Source organism: Cervus canadensis, chromosome 11, assembly GCF_019320065.1.
Source record: "Cervus canadensis isolate Bull #8, Minnesota chromosome 11, ASM1932006v1, whole genome shotgun sequence".
Classification (NCBI taxonomy): domain Eukaryota; kingdom Metazoa; phylum Chordata; class Mammalia; order Artiodactyla; family Cervidae; genus Cervus; species Cervus canadensis.
Genome location: NC_057396.1, coordinates 46532378 through 46553379, shown reverse-complemented (window position 1 = coordinate 46553379; position 21002 = coordinate 46532378). Strand labels below are relative to the sequence as shown.

Genomic DNA, 21002 nt, shown 5'->3' with positions numbered 1-21002 from the left:
AGGGGTGGTGAGGGGGGGACATGGAGTGCCGCCCCTCGTCGCCGCGGTTGGCTGGGAGAGAGTAGTGACGTCACACAGGGCCCCTCGAAGTGGGCTGGTGAGTGGCTACATCGGGCGGGGGGTGGGATAAGAGTGATGACGCTATGTCGAGGCTCCGCCCCTTCTTTGGAGCGGAGACACCCAGACTGCTGAGACTCGGGCCAATCAGAGTGAAGCTCCAGGATGGCATGGTAACTGTTCTATCTTTCCTTTGCCTCAGTCCGCGGGTGGTCATGGGAAAGTTCTCCTGTCGTCCGGCCCTCATTTCCTGACTAGACCACGTGCGGAGCTGGAGGGCCCGCCTAGGAGGTCTATCTGCGTAGCTCGCCTGCAGCTGCTCCAAGGCCTCGTAACCTGGCCTTCCTGTCTCCTGACCTATACCAGCCCAACATAACCTCTCCCTCTCTGAATCCGTAGAATAGACTTTGGGAGTGTTAGTGATGCCCTAAGGGAATGGCTCAGCTTAGGGTTTGGTACAAATGACAATTCTTGGGGCTTCTTTCCCACCTGCATTTTAGGAACCCCTAAAGTTCTAATTGAAATGTTCCCGCCTCCTCTGGGATACCTTTGTGGATCAATCTTTCCCAGAGAGTTGGGGTGATGCTTGGGCAAGCGTCTGTTACAGCTTTGTTAGTATTCTGTTACTTTCTTATCTTCAGGGCAGGGCTCTTGGAGGTTAGAGCTTCATTTTCAAATTGGTGTTCCTTTCCCCCAGGGTTAGCCCAGAGCAGGAGACTGATTATCTCAAAGGGGTGAGTTGAACATGTTCTGGAAACTAGATCTAGTGACTAAGTGAAAGATGAAAGTCACTCAGTCTGACTCTGTGACCCCATGAACTATACAGTTCATGGAATTCTCCAGGCTAGAATATTGGAGTGGGTAGCCTTTCCCTTCTCCAGGGGATCTTCCCAACCCAGGGATCATCGAACCCATGTATTCTGCATTGCAGGCGGATTCTTTACCAGCTGAGCCACAAGGGAAGCCCCAAGTGACTAAGCGTTCCACACAAAATAGCAGATACTGTGCTCAGAAAGCAAAACCTATTAGGATTACCACTCCACCACCCCCTCCTCCTGGGACATTAATACAAGATTGAAATAAGCTCTACCCAAAACATGGATAAAGTTAAATAGGGGGTTTTCAGTGGTGGCAAGGGATTAGAGATACTTAAAAAGTGGAGTGGTTGTGAAGATAAGATAATGGGTGGAAGAAACCTAGTACATTGTAGTTGTTCAGTAGATGCTTGAAGGAAGAAAAAAGTAAATATATGGATGGTCAAATAGTAAAGCTAAACTTCCAACTCCAGACACCTTCCCCTAACTCCTCCATCAAAGTATTACTCCTTTATCCTCCACCCTCCCTTGCCTGTGCTCAGTCAGCATCAGAAAGTCATTAGGTCTCCCTGGAGGGTTACAGCAACTTCCTTACTGCCCTCCTGAATCTTTGATTTCTCTCTTGCCAATCCTCAAACCCAACTCTGTTTAAGCCTCTCCTCTACTTACTTATTTTGATGACCCTGAGGCCAGGTGCACATTAAATGTTTGATGCAGAAATGAGTGAATTACTTTATTAAGTATGGGATTTTTGAGTCAGAGAACCCTGCCTTTAAATCTGAGCCCAACCATATATTAGCTGTATGAACTTGGGGAAATTTCTTAATCCTTCTGAACCTCAGTTTCCTTGTCTGTAAAATGGGGATAATAACAGTACTTGCCTTACAGAGTTGTGAGAATTAAATGAAATAAGGCATATGGTACCAGGTACTCCAGTACCCTCAATAAATAGTAGGTATTATTTGTATTCTTTAAAAAGGTTAAGAAACTCCCATTCTGAGACATGGACTCTGACACAGACAAGAAACTCAGAAATATGCCTTATGTGACTGAGTATTTCAGTCCAGAGTATTAGCAGGTGTGTAGGAGCTGAGCCTCTTAAGTAGTGTATACTTACCGGAAGACTAGAGGAGACATTGGACAAGAAGTGCTCCAGAATGAATTTCCTATCACCATGGTGATTTCTAGGCAGAAGAACCTCTTGTTACATACTCTGGTAGGCATGTGGCCCACAGGCTCATCATTCCCAGGGACTTCTGCCCCAGGAAGGACTTCTTTCTGGGCCAAGGCTTCCTGGGTCCACATACTCTTACTCTGCCTAATTCTGATAACAACCCTCTTGATTGTCATCATCTTCCTTCTTCCCCTGTAAAGCCAAGGAGTTTGGCGCATGTTCACAAAAGTTTGCTAAGCCAGGTTTTGTCCTGCGTATCAGGAGCTCAGAGATGTCCCCTGCTCAACACTGCCCTGACCAAGAGAGACAAAGCTAAGTAAAATCCATTCTATCCTGGGAGCTCCCAGTCTCTTTTACACATATCCTGAGAACTCACTCTATGCAGCTCTCCAGGGAGGAGACAGACCTGTAAGGACTAAAGAATCATGAAAGAGCAAGAGACTTACTTCCAGCGAGATGATTTTCCATTTCTTATATGGTATATTGGGAAGAGCAGCAGAGTTAGATTCAAACAGATGTAAGTTCAGATGTAAGTCCTAGATCTGCTACTTTTTAGATCCTGCACAAATTATTTAATTATTCTATATCCCAGTTTCCTTGTCTGTAAAGTGGGCACAACAATATCAAATCTGATCACAGAATTTGCAAAGGATTGGGCCCCTGTGTGGCACATAGTAAGCATACAGTAAGTGTTGATTTCCTTTTTCTTTTCCTATTACTTGATAAGGAAGGGTGATGTTTATAAATGGCATATAACTAGATTTATCAATATTTAAATCTTTTGTGAATATCTTTGACTTTTAACTAGAGCATTTAATCAATTGCATTTAATGAATTTACTGGTATACTTACTGATTTTATCTAACATTTTAGGCTTTCTCTTTCCTCCAGATGTTCTGTTTCTGTTTCTCTTCTTTTTAAAATCTATTTAAATTTTTTTTTTCCTTTGGTAAGAATAACTGCCATTTACTGAGACCCAGCTCTTTGCCAGATTTTTTAAATTGAGATATAATTTTCATAATATAGCATTCACCCATTTGAAGTGTACAATTCAGAGAGCTTCAGTATATTTGCAAGGTTGTGCAAACACCACCACTATGTAATTCCAAAACATTTTAATAATCCCAAAAAGAAACCCCAGACCCATTAGCAATAATGTCCCATCTCCCTTTCCTCCCAGCTTCTTGCAATTTACTAATCTACTTTTTGTCTCAATGGATTTGCCTATTCTGGACATTTCATATAAATGGAATCATAAAATACATGGCCTTTGTGTCTGACTTCTTTCACTTAGCATAATGTTTTCAAGGTTCATCCAAGTTGTAGCATGAATCAGTACTTCATTCCTTTTTATAAGTAGGATAATATTCCATTTTATGAATAAACCATATTTTGTTTTGCATTCATGGGTTGTTTCCACCATAAATAATGATTATTCCACTATGAATAATACTGCTATGGACATTCTTGGACAAGTTTCTTGTGAACATGTGTTTTTAATTCTCTTGTGTTTATACCTAGGAGTAAATTTGCTATAGGGTCATCTAGTAACTCTATGTTTAACTTCTTAAGGAGCTGTCAAACTGTTTTCCAAGTGGCTGTACCATTTTATATTCCCACCAGCGATGTATGAGGGTTTTAATCTGTCCACATCTTTGCCAATACTTGTAATTTTCTTTTTTCTTCCTTTTTTAAAATAAAATTATAGCAGTGCTAGAGGGTGTGAAGGAGAAGGAAATGGCAACCCACTCCAGTGTTCTTGCCTGGAGAATCCCAGGGACGGGGGAGCCTGGTGGGCTGCCGTCTATGGGGTCACACAGAGTCGGACACGACTGAAGCGACTTAGCAGCAGCAGAGGGTGTGAAATGACATCTCACTGTGGGGTTTTCTTAACACATTTCCCTAATGACTAATGATGTTGACCATCTTTTCATGTGCTTATTGTCTACTTAAATCTCCTTTCTTGCAGTCTTGGATTATTTCATTTTTCTTCCTGCATCAGTTTGGAAATTAAATTATTTTTCTATTATTTTAGTGATAGTCTTAGAAGTTACCACATGCATTTCTCACTTACTAAGGTGTCATGCTAATCAATACCTTTATAGGAAGGGTAGACTTTGCTGAGACAAGGAAAAGATGAATTCCAGGCCAGATGAACAGGGAGAACAGAGATGTGGGACCAGAAAATAGCCCAGTGTATCCATGGGTTCAAACTGGAACTTCATCTTAGAAGTGATAGGAGCCAAAGAATGTTCTGCAGAACAATGAAGATGTAATTGCTATCTGAGGCAGAGTGGAGCTAGAGCAAGATGGGTGAGCTTAGGGTGAGTAGTTTAAAGCCATCCAAGAAAGATGTCTCTGCCATGAAAAAATTTCTAAGAACAAAGAACACTCCTCTTCAACCCAGGAAGACTTTCCTGGGGCTGCCCAGGAGGCAGGGCAGAGTTTGGCCTGATGTGGCCAGATGCTTTCACACTGCCTCTGTCTCTGCTACTTCACCTATCTCCAAGCCATGCCCCCTCTGCCTCTACCCTCTATCCCCAGCAGTCATTCTTCAGCCTTTCTTGCAGTTCCTAAATCTCTCCTTGATGTATCTAAATTCTGCCCATCCTTCAAAATCCAGTTCAATTAAATCAATCCAGCAAATGTTTTCTGGGCTCCTACTGTATGCCTGTCCTGAACTGAGCTGAAAGATTCAGAAATAAATGAAACAGGTGGAGGTTCTGTCCTTAAATGAGCTCCCAAGAAGATGGAGGGAATAGGCAGCAAATTATTTTGCTTTATTGTGGTCAGAGCCCTAATAAGAGTGTGGTGGAAAGCCATCAGAGACTGCCTGTGGAGTGAGGAGATGGGCAGATCATGGGGATAGGGAGAGATAAGGAGAAAGTTAAGCAGAGCTCCATGTAAGAGGTGAGTATAGTTAAAATACGTGGTTGCTGGAACAGAGGATGACCAGATTATGAAAGATGTTGAATATTGCACTAAGGAGTTTGCCCTAGATCCTAAAGGGCATGTGTATGTGTGTGCTGAGTCACTTCAGTTGTGTCCGACTCTTTGTAACCCTATAGACTATACCCCACTAGGCTTCTCTGTCCATGGGATTCTCCGGGCAAGAATACTGGAGGGGGTTGCCATGCCTTCCTCCAGGGGATCTTCCAGACCCAGGGATTGAACCTGCATCTCTTATGTCTCCTGCAGGTTCTTTACTACTAGTGCCACCTGGGAAGCCCCAAAGCAATGAGGATTTACTAATTTGCTGCAGGGGCCAGATGTGATCAGCTCTCTGTCATTAAAAGAGCCAATGTGACTGTAAAGGGGAAGATGATGGAGAGGTGGGAGGGTAGTGAAGGAGATCTACAGGGAGCATTCCTCGACAACTACATCCCACCTTCACTTCCCCTGTTCTGCACCCCCACCCCCCACCTCTGCACCACCCCATGCTCCTGAAACAACCTGAAAACAAATTCTCAGACAGCTTGGACTATCTGGTATGCGTATGTGCAAAGGGGATTGGAGCGGTGATCATGGCTAAGGCCTTAAAGATGGTGGTGGTGTTTCAGGCACAGGTCTCCTTGGGGTGTGTCTAGGCACCAGGCAAACCAACCGGGAGGTCAGGAGACACCGGAAAGCTTCAACAACAGCAGCAGCTGTTTGGACAATGGACAAATGCCAGTTCAGCAAACACAGTGCCTCCTGAGTAAGGGTCAGACTAGATGCTTAGATGCTTGTTCAAATTCTTCCTCTGTAAAACGGCTTTCATTAAACTTAGCTCACCAGATTATTAAAATATCAACTAAGAGAATGCATATGAAATCCCTGGCACATAGTAAGAACTTATCTTTTTCTTCCACTTTTCCTCGTATAAATCAAGTAGGAGTCAGTCTTTCAAACTGACAGTGGAAGAAACAGATTCAGAGAGGATCAGTGACTGCTGAGGTCAGACAATTCAGAAAAGGCTCAATCAGGACAAGTTCCGGCTGTAGCTGACACATCTAGCTGTAGTTAATGTGGTATATTAAGTACCTTCCACATACCTGGCATGTATATTATCTAATTCTTACAACAACCCTATAACGTGGATATTCCTAAAACCATTTTACAGATGAGGAAACTGAGACTCAGGACTGTATGATGGGGAGTTGCCCAAATCACCAGATAATTAAAGGCCAATTAGAGTGCCTCAAGTTTCAGGCATTAGAGGTAGTCTAGAGGCAGGGAGAAAGGACCCAGCCCCAGGGAATAGTACTTAGAGCCAAAGGAACAGATTAGGGGTTAAGATAGGAAGCAAGGGCCAGGAGCAGGCACGCGTGGGTTGGAGCTAGACAAAGAGGGTGACAGGAAGCCCCAAGGAAGAAAACCTAAATCCTTTTCAAAACTAAATAGGAGTTGTTCTTTCAGTAAAGTTTTACTAATTGCTCGCTTGCCCTGGGACCTTAAAGGACAGGGTTGGGGAGAACTCAAGTCAAGAAAAGTAGTTTTTAATAAGACACCTTCCTTGTAGATTTGAAGCCCCCAGGAGTGAGCAGGATATCTCTGGGTCCCCCACCATTGCCCAGCTCAGGGCCTGCACAGAGAGGGCCTAGGCTGAGTAAATGAACAAGACTGAATATACGCAAAAGGGCTTTGGCAAGTTAATCAAACCTGGGCCTCTGTTTCCCCTTCTACAAAGTGATTATGATAGCTACCTTGTGGGATTAATAGTATATAGTGATTAAGGGAATGCCCTTAGGTGCTAGACCGAATCCTGGTCCTGACACTTGCTAGCTGTGTGAGTAGGTAACTTGGCTTCTCTGTTTTCCCTTGGTGAAATGGAGATGTTAATAGTATCTACTGCATTGGGCTTTTATGAGGATTAAATGGGATAACACATAAAATGTAGAAGAGTGCCTGGGACACAGGAAGTGCTCAAAATGTGTGGACTCAGAAAGTGGGAACAATGTGATGGAAACTGTCTACCTCAGGTGTCCTGCACCTGCTGCATGTGCTCAGACAACCCCACATTGTAACTAGAGGAGGGATTGCCGGCCTCTTCATCCTTTTTCCCTGTTGAGGTAGGATGGTCTTTATAAATGTAGCCACGAGTCCCTCTGAGGGGTCCGTCAGGATGGGGAAGGAAGCCTGACTGGGGGCTGGTTTCTGGGGATCAGCCCTCACGGTGAAGAGAGACCCAGGACTGGGCGAGGGAAGGAGATCAGCTGTCTTACGACAGATGTGACCAGGCGCCCTCTCCTGATCAAGGGCAGGAATAGCTGCCGCCCAGAGTTTCGGGGGTGGGCCCCACGGGATCTCACTCCTTGTTATATGCTCTTTCTTTGCTGAAATGCCCCGATTGGGTTCTGGGGAGTAAAGTTTAGGGGAGGGGCGCCGAGGCTGGGGCCAAACTGGTTTAGTGTTTTAAAAGGTCGAAGCTGGATAATTCGTCTAGATTGGGGTGGGAGGTGGATAGACACCGGGGTCAGGAAATGAGAGAATTCGGGGCCGTCCTGAATTAACTGTATGTTCTTTCAACAGGTGATGGAACGCTGCTGAGAGGTAAGGTGACAAGGTGGCTTATCCAACGTGTCAAACCCAGTTGTCCGGGGCTCTTCCGGCTGCCCCCACGCAGCCGGAATTAGTAGGGCAGACCAGGACTGGATCGGCATGGCATGAAGGGACGCCAGATTAAGGGGGACCGCTCTGGGTCCTGGGCCGCAGAAGCGGGGAGGGGCCAGCAGAGCAATTGGGCGCAGTTTCCTTGCAAAGTTCCGCCTCGAGCGCGCAGGCCCCGCCCCCGCCGTTCCCGCTCCGCCCCGCCCCCTGCCGCTCGCCCCCCGGGCAGGGGCTGGGTTTCCCCCGGGTGCTCCCGGCTCCCGGCCTGCGCCGGCGCGGCCTTTTCGCCGCCGCACCCTGGGTGAGTATGGGGATTGGTGTTTGGGGCAGCCCCACTTGGGGGAGCTCGGTCACGCGGTCTGGCTTCCGCAGGGCCGGGCCACAGGCTGTGGGGGTCCCGCAGCCTGCCCAGGAACCGCTGCTCTCCTCTCCTGGCTGGCTGAGCTGACCCCTTTCCCCTCTGCTCCCCGACCTGGGCCCGATGTGCCGATGTGCCGGAGTGAGCTCTCCCCGCTTCACTCCGCAGCGACTCCTGATCCAGATTCTACCAGGAGGGAGGTGCAGGGAGCTTTGCAACCCCGTAGATGAGTTTCAAATCCCAGCTCTGCCAGTCATTAGCCTATGACCTTGAGCGAGTGTTAACCTCCTTGAGCCTCACTTTCTTCTTCTGTAAAATGGAAATATATAGGCTATAGTGCCTACCTCGTAGAGTTATATAGTGAGGATTGAAAGAAACAATGTATATCTAGTGCTGAGCAGGGTGCCTAGTATTCATCCAGTAAGTGTAGATTTTGGACTGGAGCCTGAAAAGGTGTTTGAGGATCTCTGGAAATAAACTAGGGATACTGCTGAGAAAGCAGTTTTCAATTAAGTGGTACCTGTGTAGAAGACAGAGTTGACTGGGGCTGAACAGCTGCCCTTCAGATAATGAGCTCCCTATCCTGAGGCCTGGGAGAGTAGAATGACCCAGTTGGTAGGGACTTATTAGTAATCCAGATCACAGGCCCCGAGTGGTTAGGTGACTTGCCCAAGGTCACACAGCTAAAAGGGAGGTTAGGTATCCCTCCAGGAAGTGGAACAGACTATTCCTGAAACCCTATCTTCCACTACCTTAGGCACTGCCTATTCATTCCCTGAGGATCTGCTCTTCAGTTTGGGGGTCCCAGTGATTCCTGAGTGATCCAGAGCAGCTGACTTCAGGAAGGGCTGTTGGAAAGGGGCACTAGTACAATTACAACCACAGAATCTGGATTTGGGCTGGGTGGGGAAGGCCTTTGAGGATGATCCAAACAATGTCAGAATGTGCTTGATTGGGAGGGCCACCAGAGCCACTTCCACCACTCTCTGGCAAGTGTCTGGCCCTCCGGAAGTACTGGAGCTTGAGCAGTTGGGGGAGGCTGCCTGATAGCCTGGCAGAGAGGTGGGTGGAGGAAGATGGATGAGAGGCACATCTACCTGGCATTTTCCGGATTCCAGGAGGAGGCTGGCCTCCAGGAGGTCAGGGTTCTTCCTGAGGGCGGGGCCAGGCAGAGCTGGGGCTTGAACTCCAGGCCAGGCCCTGGAGTCCAGAAGGGCGGGCTCTTTGTGTATCTGAGTCAGCCATAGTTTGGCAACTGGATGCCTAAGTTCTGAGGACGGCTTTCCCTCAGGCTCAGCATGTGGTTTTGAGAAAGGACCTTCCTCTCTCTGTGTCTTGGTTTCTCTGTCTTTAAAATGGGAACAGGGCTAACTCATCTATATAGGACTTGTTTTTTTAGCTTTCTTCCTCCTAGGGACAGTTTCCCCTTCTCTTCCCCCTGCTAACCTGACCCTTCTGCCCAGAGCTCTGGCCCAGGGAGGAGGGGGTCAAGGAAGGCCAGAGTGCAGTGTGTGATGTTGAGTGCTATGTCTCCTCTCTGCTAGCTCTTCCTTCTATTTGCTGTGTTACCCTGAGCAGGGTCCTGCCAGGCTCTTGGCCTGAATGTCCTCTTCTATGCCCTGGGGTTGGGGCTGGATTAGGATTGCTGGTGTATACTTGGCTGGTACTATAAGGCCTGACCCTAGATAGCCTCATCTCATTGGAGGTGGGCAGACCTCAGACCTCACCTGGTTCCTGGAGGAGAGTGGACAGGCCCCTGGGGACTGGGAAGCCTCCAGAAGCTGACCAGGCAGCTCTCTTCAGCAAATAGCAAGCCTAGGCTAGCACCAGGCCTGATGCTGCAAAGCCTTTCAGTCTCAAAACACGTGAGGCAAGCGGGTGGGGACAGGCAGGGGGTTGGTGTTCTGCTGGCTTCCATGGAGTCCTTGCCACTGTGGACTGCGGTGCAGGCACACAGAGCCCACAGAGCCTGGGAAGGGACTGAAGGTGCAGAAAGGCCCTGAGCCGATGGATGAAGCAGAGAGAGCCGATGGGAGGCCCTGAAACATGGAGGCTCCAAGGTCTGGGGGAGGAGATGGGCCATTCTGACCACTGGGAGGTTTTAGGATTGGTTCCTGAAACAAGAGAGACTAGTTCAACCAGCTTCTGTCAAGCCAGGCATAGGGATGAGAAGTTTTCCCGACTTACTCAAGCTTCATCTTAGCATAGATTTGGTTCATTCTTTCCTCTGAAATGGAGGGTGAATGTACTCATGGGAGTCTGAGTCCATCTTCCTTGTCCTGGGCAGTAGCTGTTCAAGCTTAGGGGCTCAGTGGCTTCCTTCCCAGATTCCCCCCACCCCACAGCTAAGCTGAGGACCGAGCACAAGGGCTGGCTTCCCCACTGAGTACCAGCCTCACTACCTTGGGCCCTGACAGCACACCACTCCATCCCCAGGTCTGACAAGATGTACCAGGTCCCACTGCCGCTGGACCGGGATGGGACCCTGGTCCGGCTCCGCTTCACCCTGGTGGCCCTGGTCACAGTCTGCTGTCCACTTGTCGCCTTCCTCTTCTGCGTCCTCTGGTCCCTGCTCTTCCACTTCAAGGAGACTACGGCCACACACTGTGGGGTAGGGTTTGTTGTGGGGTGGGGGCGGGGCGGGCATTGATACCTTGTATTCAGGCCTAATCAGGTTTGTTTTGAATCCTGAATCTCTTGTAACAGAATTAGCCATCACACCGTTACTGGGCTGCTGGGGGCTTCTGGGCTGCTGCCTGCAAATGGAGGTCCCAAGGACTAGTCTCCCTCCACCTTTCATGGAGGTCATTGGGGGTCAGGGTCCCTAAAGTTGGGCAGCTTCAGAACCCGGAACCCAATCCTTACTTCACAGAGGGGCAGATTCAGCAGCCCCAGGGTTTTCTGGAGGGTAGAGAATAAGACTGGGCTAGAGGGCACTTGGGGCTTCTTAGTGTGGCCCTGTTGTGGGCTGTGCCTGTCTCCATGGGAATATGATTATGTAAGTGTGTGTGTTAACTGTGAGGGACATGACTATAATGGCTTTGATTGGGGTCTGTGTGTGAGAGAGACTATATCTGTGCCTGTCTGACTGGAGACCTGATTATATGTGTGTACATTTTTCTGGGGTAAGTCCCATGACCTCTGAGGTTCCCTAGGTGGCCATATACGGATAGAGATATGGGATGTTGGGCTAGGAAGAAAGATGTGAATTCTTTCTCTGTAGATTATTGGAGTAAATGGGGTAAGACTCTGTGAACCTTTATTATCTTCCTAGTTCATCCGCTGATTCTGTATTACTTGAGACTCAGGGACAACCTCACTTTCCCCATGTCTAAAACAGGGTTGAGAATTCCTGTTCTCTTCCTTCTCAGGGTTAGTGTAGAACTCCAGGTAGAGGAGATGGGAAGATGGTTTGGGAAATGTGAAGCGTGAGGAGCAGAAGGAGGAAGAGGAAAAGGAGACAGGGCAGGAGAGAAAGTTAGCCAAGGGTCTTTAAGTGGGAAAGAGGACATGAACCCTTGGACTAGCCTCATAGAGAGCTCAGAAGGCCCCCAAATAGCTGAATTTCCCACCTTCATATAAAGAGCATCTGCTCGAGAATATGGGGTACAGCCACGACTGGGATCTGACTGGCAGGCGTGGGGGCCCACTTCATTTGTTCATATGACTTGAAGTTTTCCTTCTTGATTTGTCCGTGGGTGGATGTGGGCCTTGAGTTGGCAGCCAGTCTGCTGAGACTTAGAACTAGGAGCCATCAGAAAGAACAGGACTGAAAGAAAATGGGATGAGCAGTTGATCTGAAGCAGAGGATCAGAAAGGATCCATCCAACAGCCTCTCCTGACCTGGTTCTCACCTTAGATAATGCATCCAATATTCCTTTACCTTGGCCACCTCCTCTTCATCTTCAAAACCCTTCTCAGGTGTCTTCTCTTTCAGATAGGCCTCTCTAGCCTCCATGGGGCAAGCTTAATCACTGCTTCCTCTGAGTGCTCATACAACTGGTGTTCTTTCATACAGTCCTGTCAACACTATGTGTGTCTCTCTTTCCTACTAGGCTGGGAGCTCCTTGAAGGTGGGCACTGCGTCTGAATCAGAAAGTATTTGTTGAACAAATGGATAGGACACCTGCCTCCCACACCATCACACAGCAGCCCATTGCCCTGGGAAAAGGAAGGCATGATATAATGCAGTCACAGTCCATACAGAAAATTATAATATTTGTATGGCATATGGAGTTAGATGGAATAGGCTGTTTGCTCTGGCCCTTGTGGCGGGCTCCAAGGGATAATGGGATCAATAACCTCAGCATACTTATAACCCATTCTCAGCATACTGCTTGGGGAGCTAAGGCATAGGTAGCTGCTGGGAGGATACTTGGCCTCTCTTGGGCAGGACTAGGCCTTGGGACCCCAGGGGTATTTTGTCCCTACTCCCTGGGAGTCCTGTGATGGATCCACGCGGAGATTTTCATATATGATCTGGATTTCTCACCCAGATACTAAAGAAGTATCTTTAGTCTGTAATTAGATGATTTTGCCTCTGCTTGCACGTCCCCAGTGATGGGGGTGCTTCTCTCCTTTCCAGGCAGCCGATTCCAAGGAGACTTAGTAACAAACAATTAGCAAGCTCTTTCTTACAGTGAGAACACCCTCTCTTTCTGGTGGGTGTCTGTCCTAGATCTGGCTCTGCTTTGAGACCCTCGGAGCTACTTTTTCCACCTGGCTTCCAGATAGCCCTGCAGAGATGGGAAGCAATGCAGGGTCCCTTGAGTTTTCTCTCCTTAGGTAGCATGGTTCCGAGTCCGTCAGGCAATCCTTATGAGACATATGCTCCTGGGCTTGGCCCAGTTGATCACTATTCTCTTCGAGGCCCTGATCTGGGCACAGGACTTCCTATGACCTGCGCAGTACAGCCCAAAACAGGACTGTTCTATTCCTGCTACTGGATGTTAGACCTCTGTGAATGCAGCCTGCACCGCTACTAGCTGTTTCTGCACAGGCTGGACACTGATACCTCATGTTCAGCCCCCTCCAGATCTCATTTGGACCCTGCATCTATTGTTTAAGATCAGTTAGCTCTCTGATGGGGCCCAGCAGACATATTCAGTCCTGCTCCAACACAAAGGGGCTAAATCCCATTCTGCTTTCTCCCTTTCCCTTCCCAGAAACCTGCTTACATCCCTGGACCCAACCCTCAGAAAAGTCCCCACCCCCATCTCTGGCAAAGGGATCTGCTGTGGGCTGACCTTGGCCGCTATCACTTCTTACCTTTGCAGAATGTTCTGGGATTTATGACACGGCCTTGTTGGTCCTGGGAAGGCTGTGTGCCTCAGCAGGCGTGGAGATCTGGGCACTGTGGGCGGGAGGCAGGCCCTAGGGAACTGGGGGTGGGACCCTGAAGTCTTAGAGCAGTCTCAGTCTGGCTAGAGCCCTCAACCCAAGCCCCGGATCCTTCAGCACCCAGTGTGAGTGTCGCTTCGTGCGCCTACCCCCACCCCAGTTCCCTGAAACTGAGCTGGACTAGTGTGATCTGGGGTTCCCTTAATGGAGGGAAGTCTGGTTCCCATGGGGAGATTTGGTTCTAGGCTTTTTAATCCAAAGCCATCTCCATCTGCCCCCCAGAAGGAAGTCCAGCTTGAAGGGTCATGGTGGTCAAGGGGAGTGGGGGAGGGCATTCTCTGTCCGGGGGAGAAGGGAGCAGAAAAAACCCACCCCCTCAGTCTGGGTCTCTGTTTCCTGGGTCTGGCCCAGCACAGCAGGCTCAACCTGAGCAGAGAAGAATCCCATGACCCTCAGATTCCTGAAAACCTGGAATTGGGTGACATGGTCTTCTCAGAGAGGAAGGAGATAGAACTCTGGGCCACCAGAGGGACCCTGGTATCTTGGGGGTCAGGATACTGCTGGCCTGAGGCTTGGATCATTCTGAGCCTGGGGGTGGAATGGCTGATAGCCTGTGGTCCCATTGAATAGGTTCTGGGCCCTCCCATTGTTCCTAGTTGAACTTGGGTGAAGAGCAGGAATGTGGTCAGACAGGGTCAGTAGGAGAGCTTGGGCCACTCGGATCCAAGGGTCCTTTGTCTGGGTTACTTGGCCTGAAGAGGGCCTTGCTTGGAGACTTAAGCTGTCAGGTGGCAAGAGGCCTTAGTCCTAATGTTTGATCCTTGCATAGTTCTGGGCCTTGGTCTTCCCTTCTGTGATTTGGGAATAATAATTCTTCCATCCTCTGACCCTTTTCCTGAGTGGTTATGAGGGTCATGGGAATGACGCAGGCCATCAGAACTCCCATGTCCAGGCCACTGGGAGCCTTGATTCTCCAGACTCTTCCAGAGGTGAACCTACAAGACCAGTGTGCCAAGGGGATTCCTATGAGCTGACCCTGCCTCTCTCTACTGTCCTGTCCCTTCCCCCTTGTACCTCCTTTTCTGCACTTTTCTTTTTCCCTTATGCCCTTCCTACTCTTTCTACTCTGCCTCTTCCCTGCCCTCTGAGGACCTGGCTCTAGAAAATGCCCCACCCTCCTAGGCCCAGGTGTCCCCACCAGGCCCCAAGTTGTGTCCGTTACCCTGCCTGAGCACCACTCCCTACAGGATGTTCTCTGCGGCCTCCCAGCCCTTGGACCCCGATGGGACCGTGTTCCGGCTCCGCTTCAAAGCCATGGTCTCATGGGTCATCACTTTCCCTGTGTTCGGCTTCTTCTTCTGCATCATCTGGTCTCTGGTGTTCCACTTTGAGTACACAGTGGCCACTGACTGTGGGGTGAGTGCCAGGCTCCCCAGCGCCTGGGTCAGGTCCAGTTCAAGAGATGACGATAAGGGTAGAATGTCAGAGTCAGAGAGAAGGCGGGGGGGTGGGGTGGGGGGGATAAAAGGATGGTGGGGTGGGGGGGAGTCGGGGGGTGTGTTTTGGGGAGAGAGAGTCGGGGAAAGTAGAGTCACAGTCCTCCAAGAGTAGGAGAGGATTGTAGAGGGTGCAAGGTGGCAGAAGGGGAGGAGGGGAAGGGAAGAGAGAGGAAATAGGCAGGAAGAAACTTCGAGAGGGAGAAGAGAGCTGAAGAAAGACCAGACTGGAAAGGAAGCCAGAACTATGGGCTAAGATGAGGCCAGGAGTGAGGAGAAGTAACGAGTGGCTTCAGCCCAGACCAGAGGCCTGACCTTAGAAGACCCCAGCCCTGCTCTGGGTTCTTCTAGCTTGGTTTCTCCTCTGGCAATCTCAGGCCCCACAACCTGTATCCTCAGAGCTCTGCCAGCTGGAAACCTAGAAGGAGCCCCTGCATCTAAGAGCAGTCCACCAAGCCTTTCCTGAGGGCCCAGAGGGAGGCAGGTTCTGTATCAGGGGCATGGAATTGAACATGGACTTGCCCTTAGCATCTTATTCCTGCAAGAGACAGACTTAGGCACAGACATTCCCAGCACTGTGAGAGGAGATTCCTACTGTGATAAAAGGAGCACAGAGATGGTGGGTTCAGAAGAAGCTCTTCACCCAGCTCAGAAGTCAGAGACTTCCTTCCTGGAGTGAGGGTTGGGGTGGCGGGGGGAGGGGAGTGAGGGTCCAGTGGGGGTGGCGTGGGTGGGAATTGTTGCTGTGGGGGTGAAGAAGGATTTTCATGAGTGCCAGGTTGACAACTTTGGTTTTATCCAGGGGACAATGAGGAGCTTTGGAAAGATTTTAAGCAGGAAAGGGACATGATCAGATTTGAGGTTTAGAAGACCATCTGGCTCTTGCGTGCAGAACAGATTCAAGGGCAGCAGGGCAAGAGCAGGGTACAGGGGTTTAGTTCATGGTAGAGGATTTTCCAGAGCTGAGATGGGGACTGAGGTTAAAGAGGGGATGGAGTTCAGAGAAGAGGAGCAGGTGGTTCTGATAGGAACGGGAGCTGTGAACATCTAGTGCTTAATACTCTGCATTGTCATAGGAATAGGAGTTTTTATCCAGTTGGCAAGGGATGGGGAAGAGGATGGGTGGTAGGAAATAAAGAAAAGTCATCCATAAAAGTCAGGGGACTTTTATCTGAGGCCAAAAGAATGAATCTCTAATGGTGAAACATGAGATGCTATGATAAGGAAGTTTTTGGACCCCCTCCCTTTATACCACGTGAATTTCTAATCCGCTGCCCTGCCATAGATCCACCGAGTCATGTCCTCCAGGCCAAAGGGTTTCTACTCTTGGGGAAAGGAATTATGCTCACATCTCTCAGTACCCTTAGCTCTGGGCTTTTTGGGGAGGGGGATTTGGGTACTGTGTACCTGCGCTCTGACAGCTCCTACGTTGCTTGTTGCTGGCATTGTTGGTGAGTGGGGAACGTCAGTACTTGGCATGGCAGGGGTGAATATGAGTATCTATACCTGATTGTGTGTGTGTGTAAGAGAGAGAGAGAGAGAGTTTGAGTGAGTTGATGAAGGAGGCAGTTCTTACCCTTTGAATGCTGTGTCCACCCCTAACCTGAGAGGAGCTTGCGAGGATGGGACGAGTAGGCACAGGGCCCTAATTCTCTAATCCTCCTGAGGCATCCCCCCAAACTCTGTGTCATCTCTACCCTTTACCTGTTTCCCAGCATCAGTCAGGGCTCTGGGCCCTTGAGTGCTCTGGGCTTTCCCAGCCAAGCCTTAGATGTTGGTACAGTTCTCCTTAAAGTAGCTGAGGGTGGGGCAGGAGTTTTCAGAATGAATATTCTAGGAAGTGAAGACAACACTCCCACTAACCCTACACAGGGGGCCTACCCAGAGAAGCAGGAAAGTCAAGTGAAGAGGCTTGGAGGTCTCAGAAGTGTCCAGTTCAGATATGACTCCCACCTGTCACTCAGAAGCTGGCCTTCCCATGGTCAGTAGCCACTAGATCACAGCCTTTTTTGCAGGCTTTTCAGGAAAGTTTGTCTTCTGAAAGCCATTGCTTATACTCACTGCAGGTGCCTTGCATACATTATATTTAATATTCACCGTCAACCTGCAAGGCAGGTGATATCCCTATTTTGCCAATGAGGAAGGTAAAGCTCAGAGAGGTAAAGTGACTTGCTCAAGGTGACCCAGCTAAGAAAGGCAGAGCTGAGATGCACACCCATTGCCTCCAAGCTGCCTCATCACTGAATATCTGAGACTGATCTCGAGCTTTGGTATCTCAAGTTGTACCTTGAGAGCATCATCCTCTCTCTGAAAGCTCTGCACTCAGCTGCCTCTGGCAGTGCTGGCAGGGTGGGAATCCATCTCCTTTTCTGTGAAGGCTTGAGAAGGCTCTGGCTGGTCCCGCCCCAGGCCCTCCCCAGCCTCATGAGCTGCCTCCATCATTACCTGCCTTCCTTGCCACTCTGAGATCCATTCAGCATTCCTCCTGGCAGACAGGAAGGGATCTTCCAGAACTCCATCTCTGAAGACTGGTCCTGCTATCGTCACAGCAGGGTCATTCCCTCTCTGGGTTTCTGGGCTCTGGTACTGCTCTGGCTCTTGTTGAAGGTCTAAAAGAGTCCACAGAGAGTGTGGGCAACAGACTGGTAACTTCCATAGTCATGGAATCCTTTAGAAATGCAGATTTTCAGATTCCAGACCTTCTGCATTCTCACACAATCCCAGATGAGTTGTGTGCATATTAAAGTTTGAGGCGCACTGCTCTAGGCACTGGAGTCTAAGAGATCCTCCTTCCATTCAGGGTCTTCCTGTTCCCATCAAAACTACTGTTTACCTACCCTGCATTCTCTCACTGTCTCATATAAACAACACACCAGTCCTTGCAGTTGTGTGATATTATCTCCTCCTTCCTCCGCTTTAAAAAATGACATTCCAGTTCCTTAAGAAATGAGGAATTCCAGGCTTTGAGAAAAATGGATGAGAGATATACATAAGAACAGGGTCATTTTCTTAGACTACACCAGGTTAGGAACACCCACTTTCTTCAATATGATCAGAATGGGGGTATTCTTCTGGCCCAGCTCCCTTGGGATCTCCCAGCACCCTCTATTGCCTTGCTACCCCTGACCAGAAGAACGAGTGAACTGAAAGCAGTCAGGAAAGGCTCCGTTGGGAAGTGAGTCCAGCTCTGTCCCAAGGAGGCTCAGATGTTTCTGTCCTTGGGACTGAATCTGGGATGCTGGGCTCATGGACCCTCCCATAGCTCCTTATCCAGGTCACAGCCTTGTGCTGTGGGCTCAGAGAACACCTGAACCTGGCTGTAGCTTTCCCAGCTATCTGTAGGGAGATGGAGACGGTCCCGCTTTGCACCCACACGAACCCCAGGTTGGCCCGGGAGTCAGAACCAGGCACAGGAGGGTCTGGGGCCTGGAAGGGGAGGTCTCCCTGGAGAGCTGCGAGGGCCTGAAGGAGGACTTCCTGGAGGGAGGGGACTGGAGCAGAACCTTCTGAGTGTCAAGGTGATCATCGGAAGAGAAAGATCTCAAGGTGGGCGGGGCATCAGGGGGTCAGCGCCCAGATGGGTCCCAACTCTCCAGGTGCCCAATTACCTGCCGTCAGTGAGCTCGGCCATCGGCGGAGAGGTGCCCCAGCGCTACGTGTGGCGCTTCTGCATCGGTCTGCACTCAGCGCCCCGCTTCTTGGTGGCCTTCGCCTACTGGAACCACTACCTCAGCTGCGCCTCCCCATGTCCCGGCTACCGCCCGCTTTGCCGCCTCAACTTCGGCCTCAATGTCGTGGAGAACCTCGCGCTGCTAGTGCTCACCTACGTCTCCTCTTCTGAGGACTTCAGTGGGTGTCCAGACAAGGGAAGGAGGAGCGGGGAAGGGTTCGGGGAAGGGGTGTCCTTGCCCCCTCCCTGCCCGGGATCTCCCGACGTGGGGCTTTGGGTGCTCCCTGCAGTGCGTGCTCCCAACCCCCTCTCTCCCTCCAGCCATCCATGAAAATGCTTTCATTGTGTTCATCGCCTCATCCCTCAGTCACATGCTTCTCACCTGCATCCTCTGGCGGCTGACCAAGAAGCACACAGTAAGTCAAGAGGTACGGTTTACCCCTAGTGGGGCTCCACGCGGCCCAGAGGACAGTCAAGGACACTCGTCCTCAGGATGCGGGTAACGGTGAGGTGGGAACTGGAGTTCTGTGGCAGACCGGGGCTACAGCTGGACTTGGGGACAGGGGGAGGGTGATGGGTCGGAATCGGGTTGTTTGGGTAGTATGAGGAACTGGAGAACATTTCTAGAAGAGATGGAGGCTCCATATGGGAGTAGAGGGCGGGGCAGCACCTAGGCTGCAGCAGGTTAGGGGCACTGAGTCCTGGTCTGTGGTCTGTAATCATTCCAGTCTCTCCCCCCCGCCACACCCCCGCCACTTCTCTTCTCCCCACAGTATCTGGAGGTGTTGGGTTGGTAGATAACTCCAGGTAACTTACCCTGTCCTCCTGAAATGGGAGGGACCCACTGCCTTATTGGCCTCATTACACCCCTAAATGCAGGGCTATGAAATGCCCATCATTCCTGCTGCCCATGCCTGTGTCCCCTTCCATGACCAAGGATGGTTAAGACTCAGCCCAGGAGTTGGGGCCAAGAGGGGAGACTGTCCACACACATCTAACAAGCTGCAGAATGATCACAGAGCTCATCCCCTAGGATCGCAAGTCCTACAACTGGAAACAGCGGCTCTTCATCATCAACTTCGTCTCCTTCTTCACGGCTCTGGCTGTCTACTTTCGGCACAACATGTACTGTGAGGCTGGAGGTGAGACCAGGCGAGGATTCCTGGGTGGTCACAGTGACTCTGGGACGGCTATGATGCTTCCTGTGTCATGTGTGATAGGGCAGTGGTCTTGGGGGCTGCCTGCCGTTGTGTTCCAGACTCTGTGTAGTGATGCGGTGGTGGTGGTAATCTAGCAAGAGGCCCCTGGAGGGTAGAGAAGGAAGCTGATCAGGCCCCGTTCCTTGTGTCCTCGCTGCAGTATACACCATCTTTGCCATCCTGGAGTACACGGTCGTCCTGACAAACATGGCGTTCCACATGACAGCGTGGTGGGACTTCGGGAACAAGGAGCTGCTCATTACCTCCCAGCCTGAGGAAAAACGGTTCTAAACCCTTCTCTCCTGCTGGGGAGGAGGCCCACTGCCCACAAACTAGGAACAAGATACTACTCTGGCCTTCCCTCACCCTCTGTGTCCTCTCTGAGCCCTACTGAAGCTAAGGGAGAGGGGAAGGAGGGAGGAAGGGCCCGGGACAAGGTTTCACCCAGCCCTGCTGGCTTCTTCTTTCCCCCACTCCATGTGTAGGCACAGTAGGCCTTCAAGTAGCACCACTTGTACCTGAGAAGCCCCAAGAAGCTGAGCTGGCAGGAGAGCTCCACCACCTGGTGCTAAAAAAAGTCCTGAGGTTCATAACCACCATCCGGTTCTTGGCCTTTACATAGCCACCTCTCGCTGAGGTCAGGGACCACCGAGCAGTGGCTGCTACCAGAAAACCACAGCCATTTCTCCCCGTGGGTCATTCACTTGACTCGTGCTAATCATCTGCTCTGCACACTCAGGCCTGTGACCACAGGCCCTTGCTAAGGTTGCCCAGGTGTCCTAGCCCTGACTTCACCTCTGATTTGGTGTGTGCCCTTCCCTAGCTGTGCCTCCCTACGTCCATGTGGATGAAGCTGGGGTGCAGCGGGGTAGGGAGGCTGTATGATATCCGAGGGCTCTGCCGTTCTGCTTCTCCCTGTGGAGGTGGTGTTCTGTACCTAAAGGGTGACCTCCAGAAAAAGCCCTGGCACAGCATGTATTTCCCCTTTTCTGAAATTGCTGACTTAAGACTCTTCCTCTTTGGCAAAGGTGCCAGGTAGAGGGGTCAGAGGCACAGATTCCTACCCTGAAACGGGCTCTCTGGTGTTCCCCGCCTCCTCCCTCCTGCCTTAGGCTCTGTGCTCTTTAGGTTGTACATTTTATTTCAAAGGGAAATAAATTTTTTTTTGTCAACAGTCTGGGCTAGGCTTACTTGTTTGGAGGCTCATCTGTTTAATGGAACTGAGGTGGGGAACAGGCTCCAGGACGTAGGGAATAGTCTATGACCGGTATGGTTCCATGTGGCATCCCACCCCACCCCAAACA

At 50.2% G+C, this 21002-nt stretch overlaps 1 protein-coding gene across 8 annotated transcripts; it reads left to right on the top strand.

The window, feature by feature from the left end:
- Positions 1 to 107: 107 nt before the first annotated feature.
- Positions 108 to 20872, top strand: PGAP2 (post-GPI attachment to proteins 2). Of its 8 annotated transcripts, XM_043480940.1 has the most exons (8): positions 108 to 230; positions 7558 to 7578; positions 10430 to 10604; positions 14581 to 14749; positions 18426 to 18678; positions 18821 to 18927; positions 19533 to 19641; positions 19859 to 20872. In XM_043480940.1, the coding sequence occupies exons 3-8, from the start codon at positions 10471 to 10473 to the stop codon at positions 19987 to 19989; spliced, it is 903 nt and encodes a 300-aa protein (XP_043336875.1). In that variant the 5' UTR covers positions 108 to 230; positions 7558 to 7578; positions 10430 to 10470; the 3' UTR covers positions 19990 to 20872. The 8 variants fall into 8 exon arrangements, with proteins under 8 accessions (XP_043336875.1, XP_043336878.1, XP_043336877.1 ...); XM_043480943.1 differs by lacking the exon at positions 14581 to 14749 and having other exon boundaries at positions 112 to 230; XM_043480942.1 differs by lacking the exon at positions 108 to 230 and having other exon boundaries at positions 7362 to 7578.
- The last annotated feature ends 130 nt before the right edge of the window (positions 20873 to 21002 follow it).

Bases quoted from the DNA above. Each gene is read 5' to 3' on its own strand.
- PGAP2 (XM_043480946.1), top strand. From the start codon at position 10,440: ATGTACCAGGTCCCACTGCCGCTGGACCGGGATGGGACCCTGGTCCGG. The intron at 10,610-14,565 runs GTTTGTTGTGGG...ACCCTGCCTGAG, and splicing joins GCCACACACTGTGGGGTAGG to CACCACTCCCTACAGGATGT. The intron at 19,642-19,858 runs GTGAGACCAGGC...TCCTCGCTGCAG, and splicing joins CATGTACTGTGAGGCTGGAG to TATACACCATCTTTGCCATC.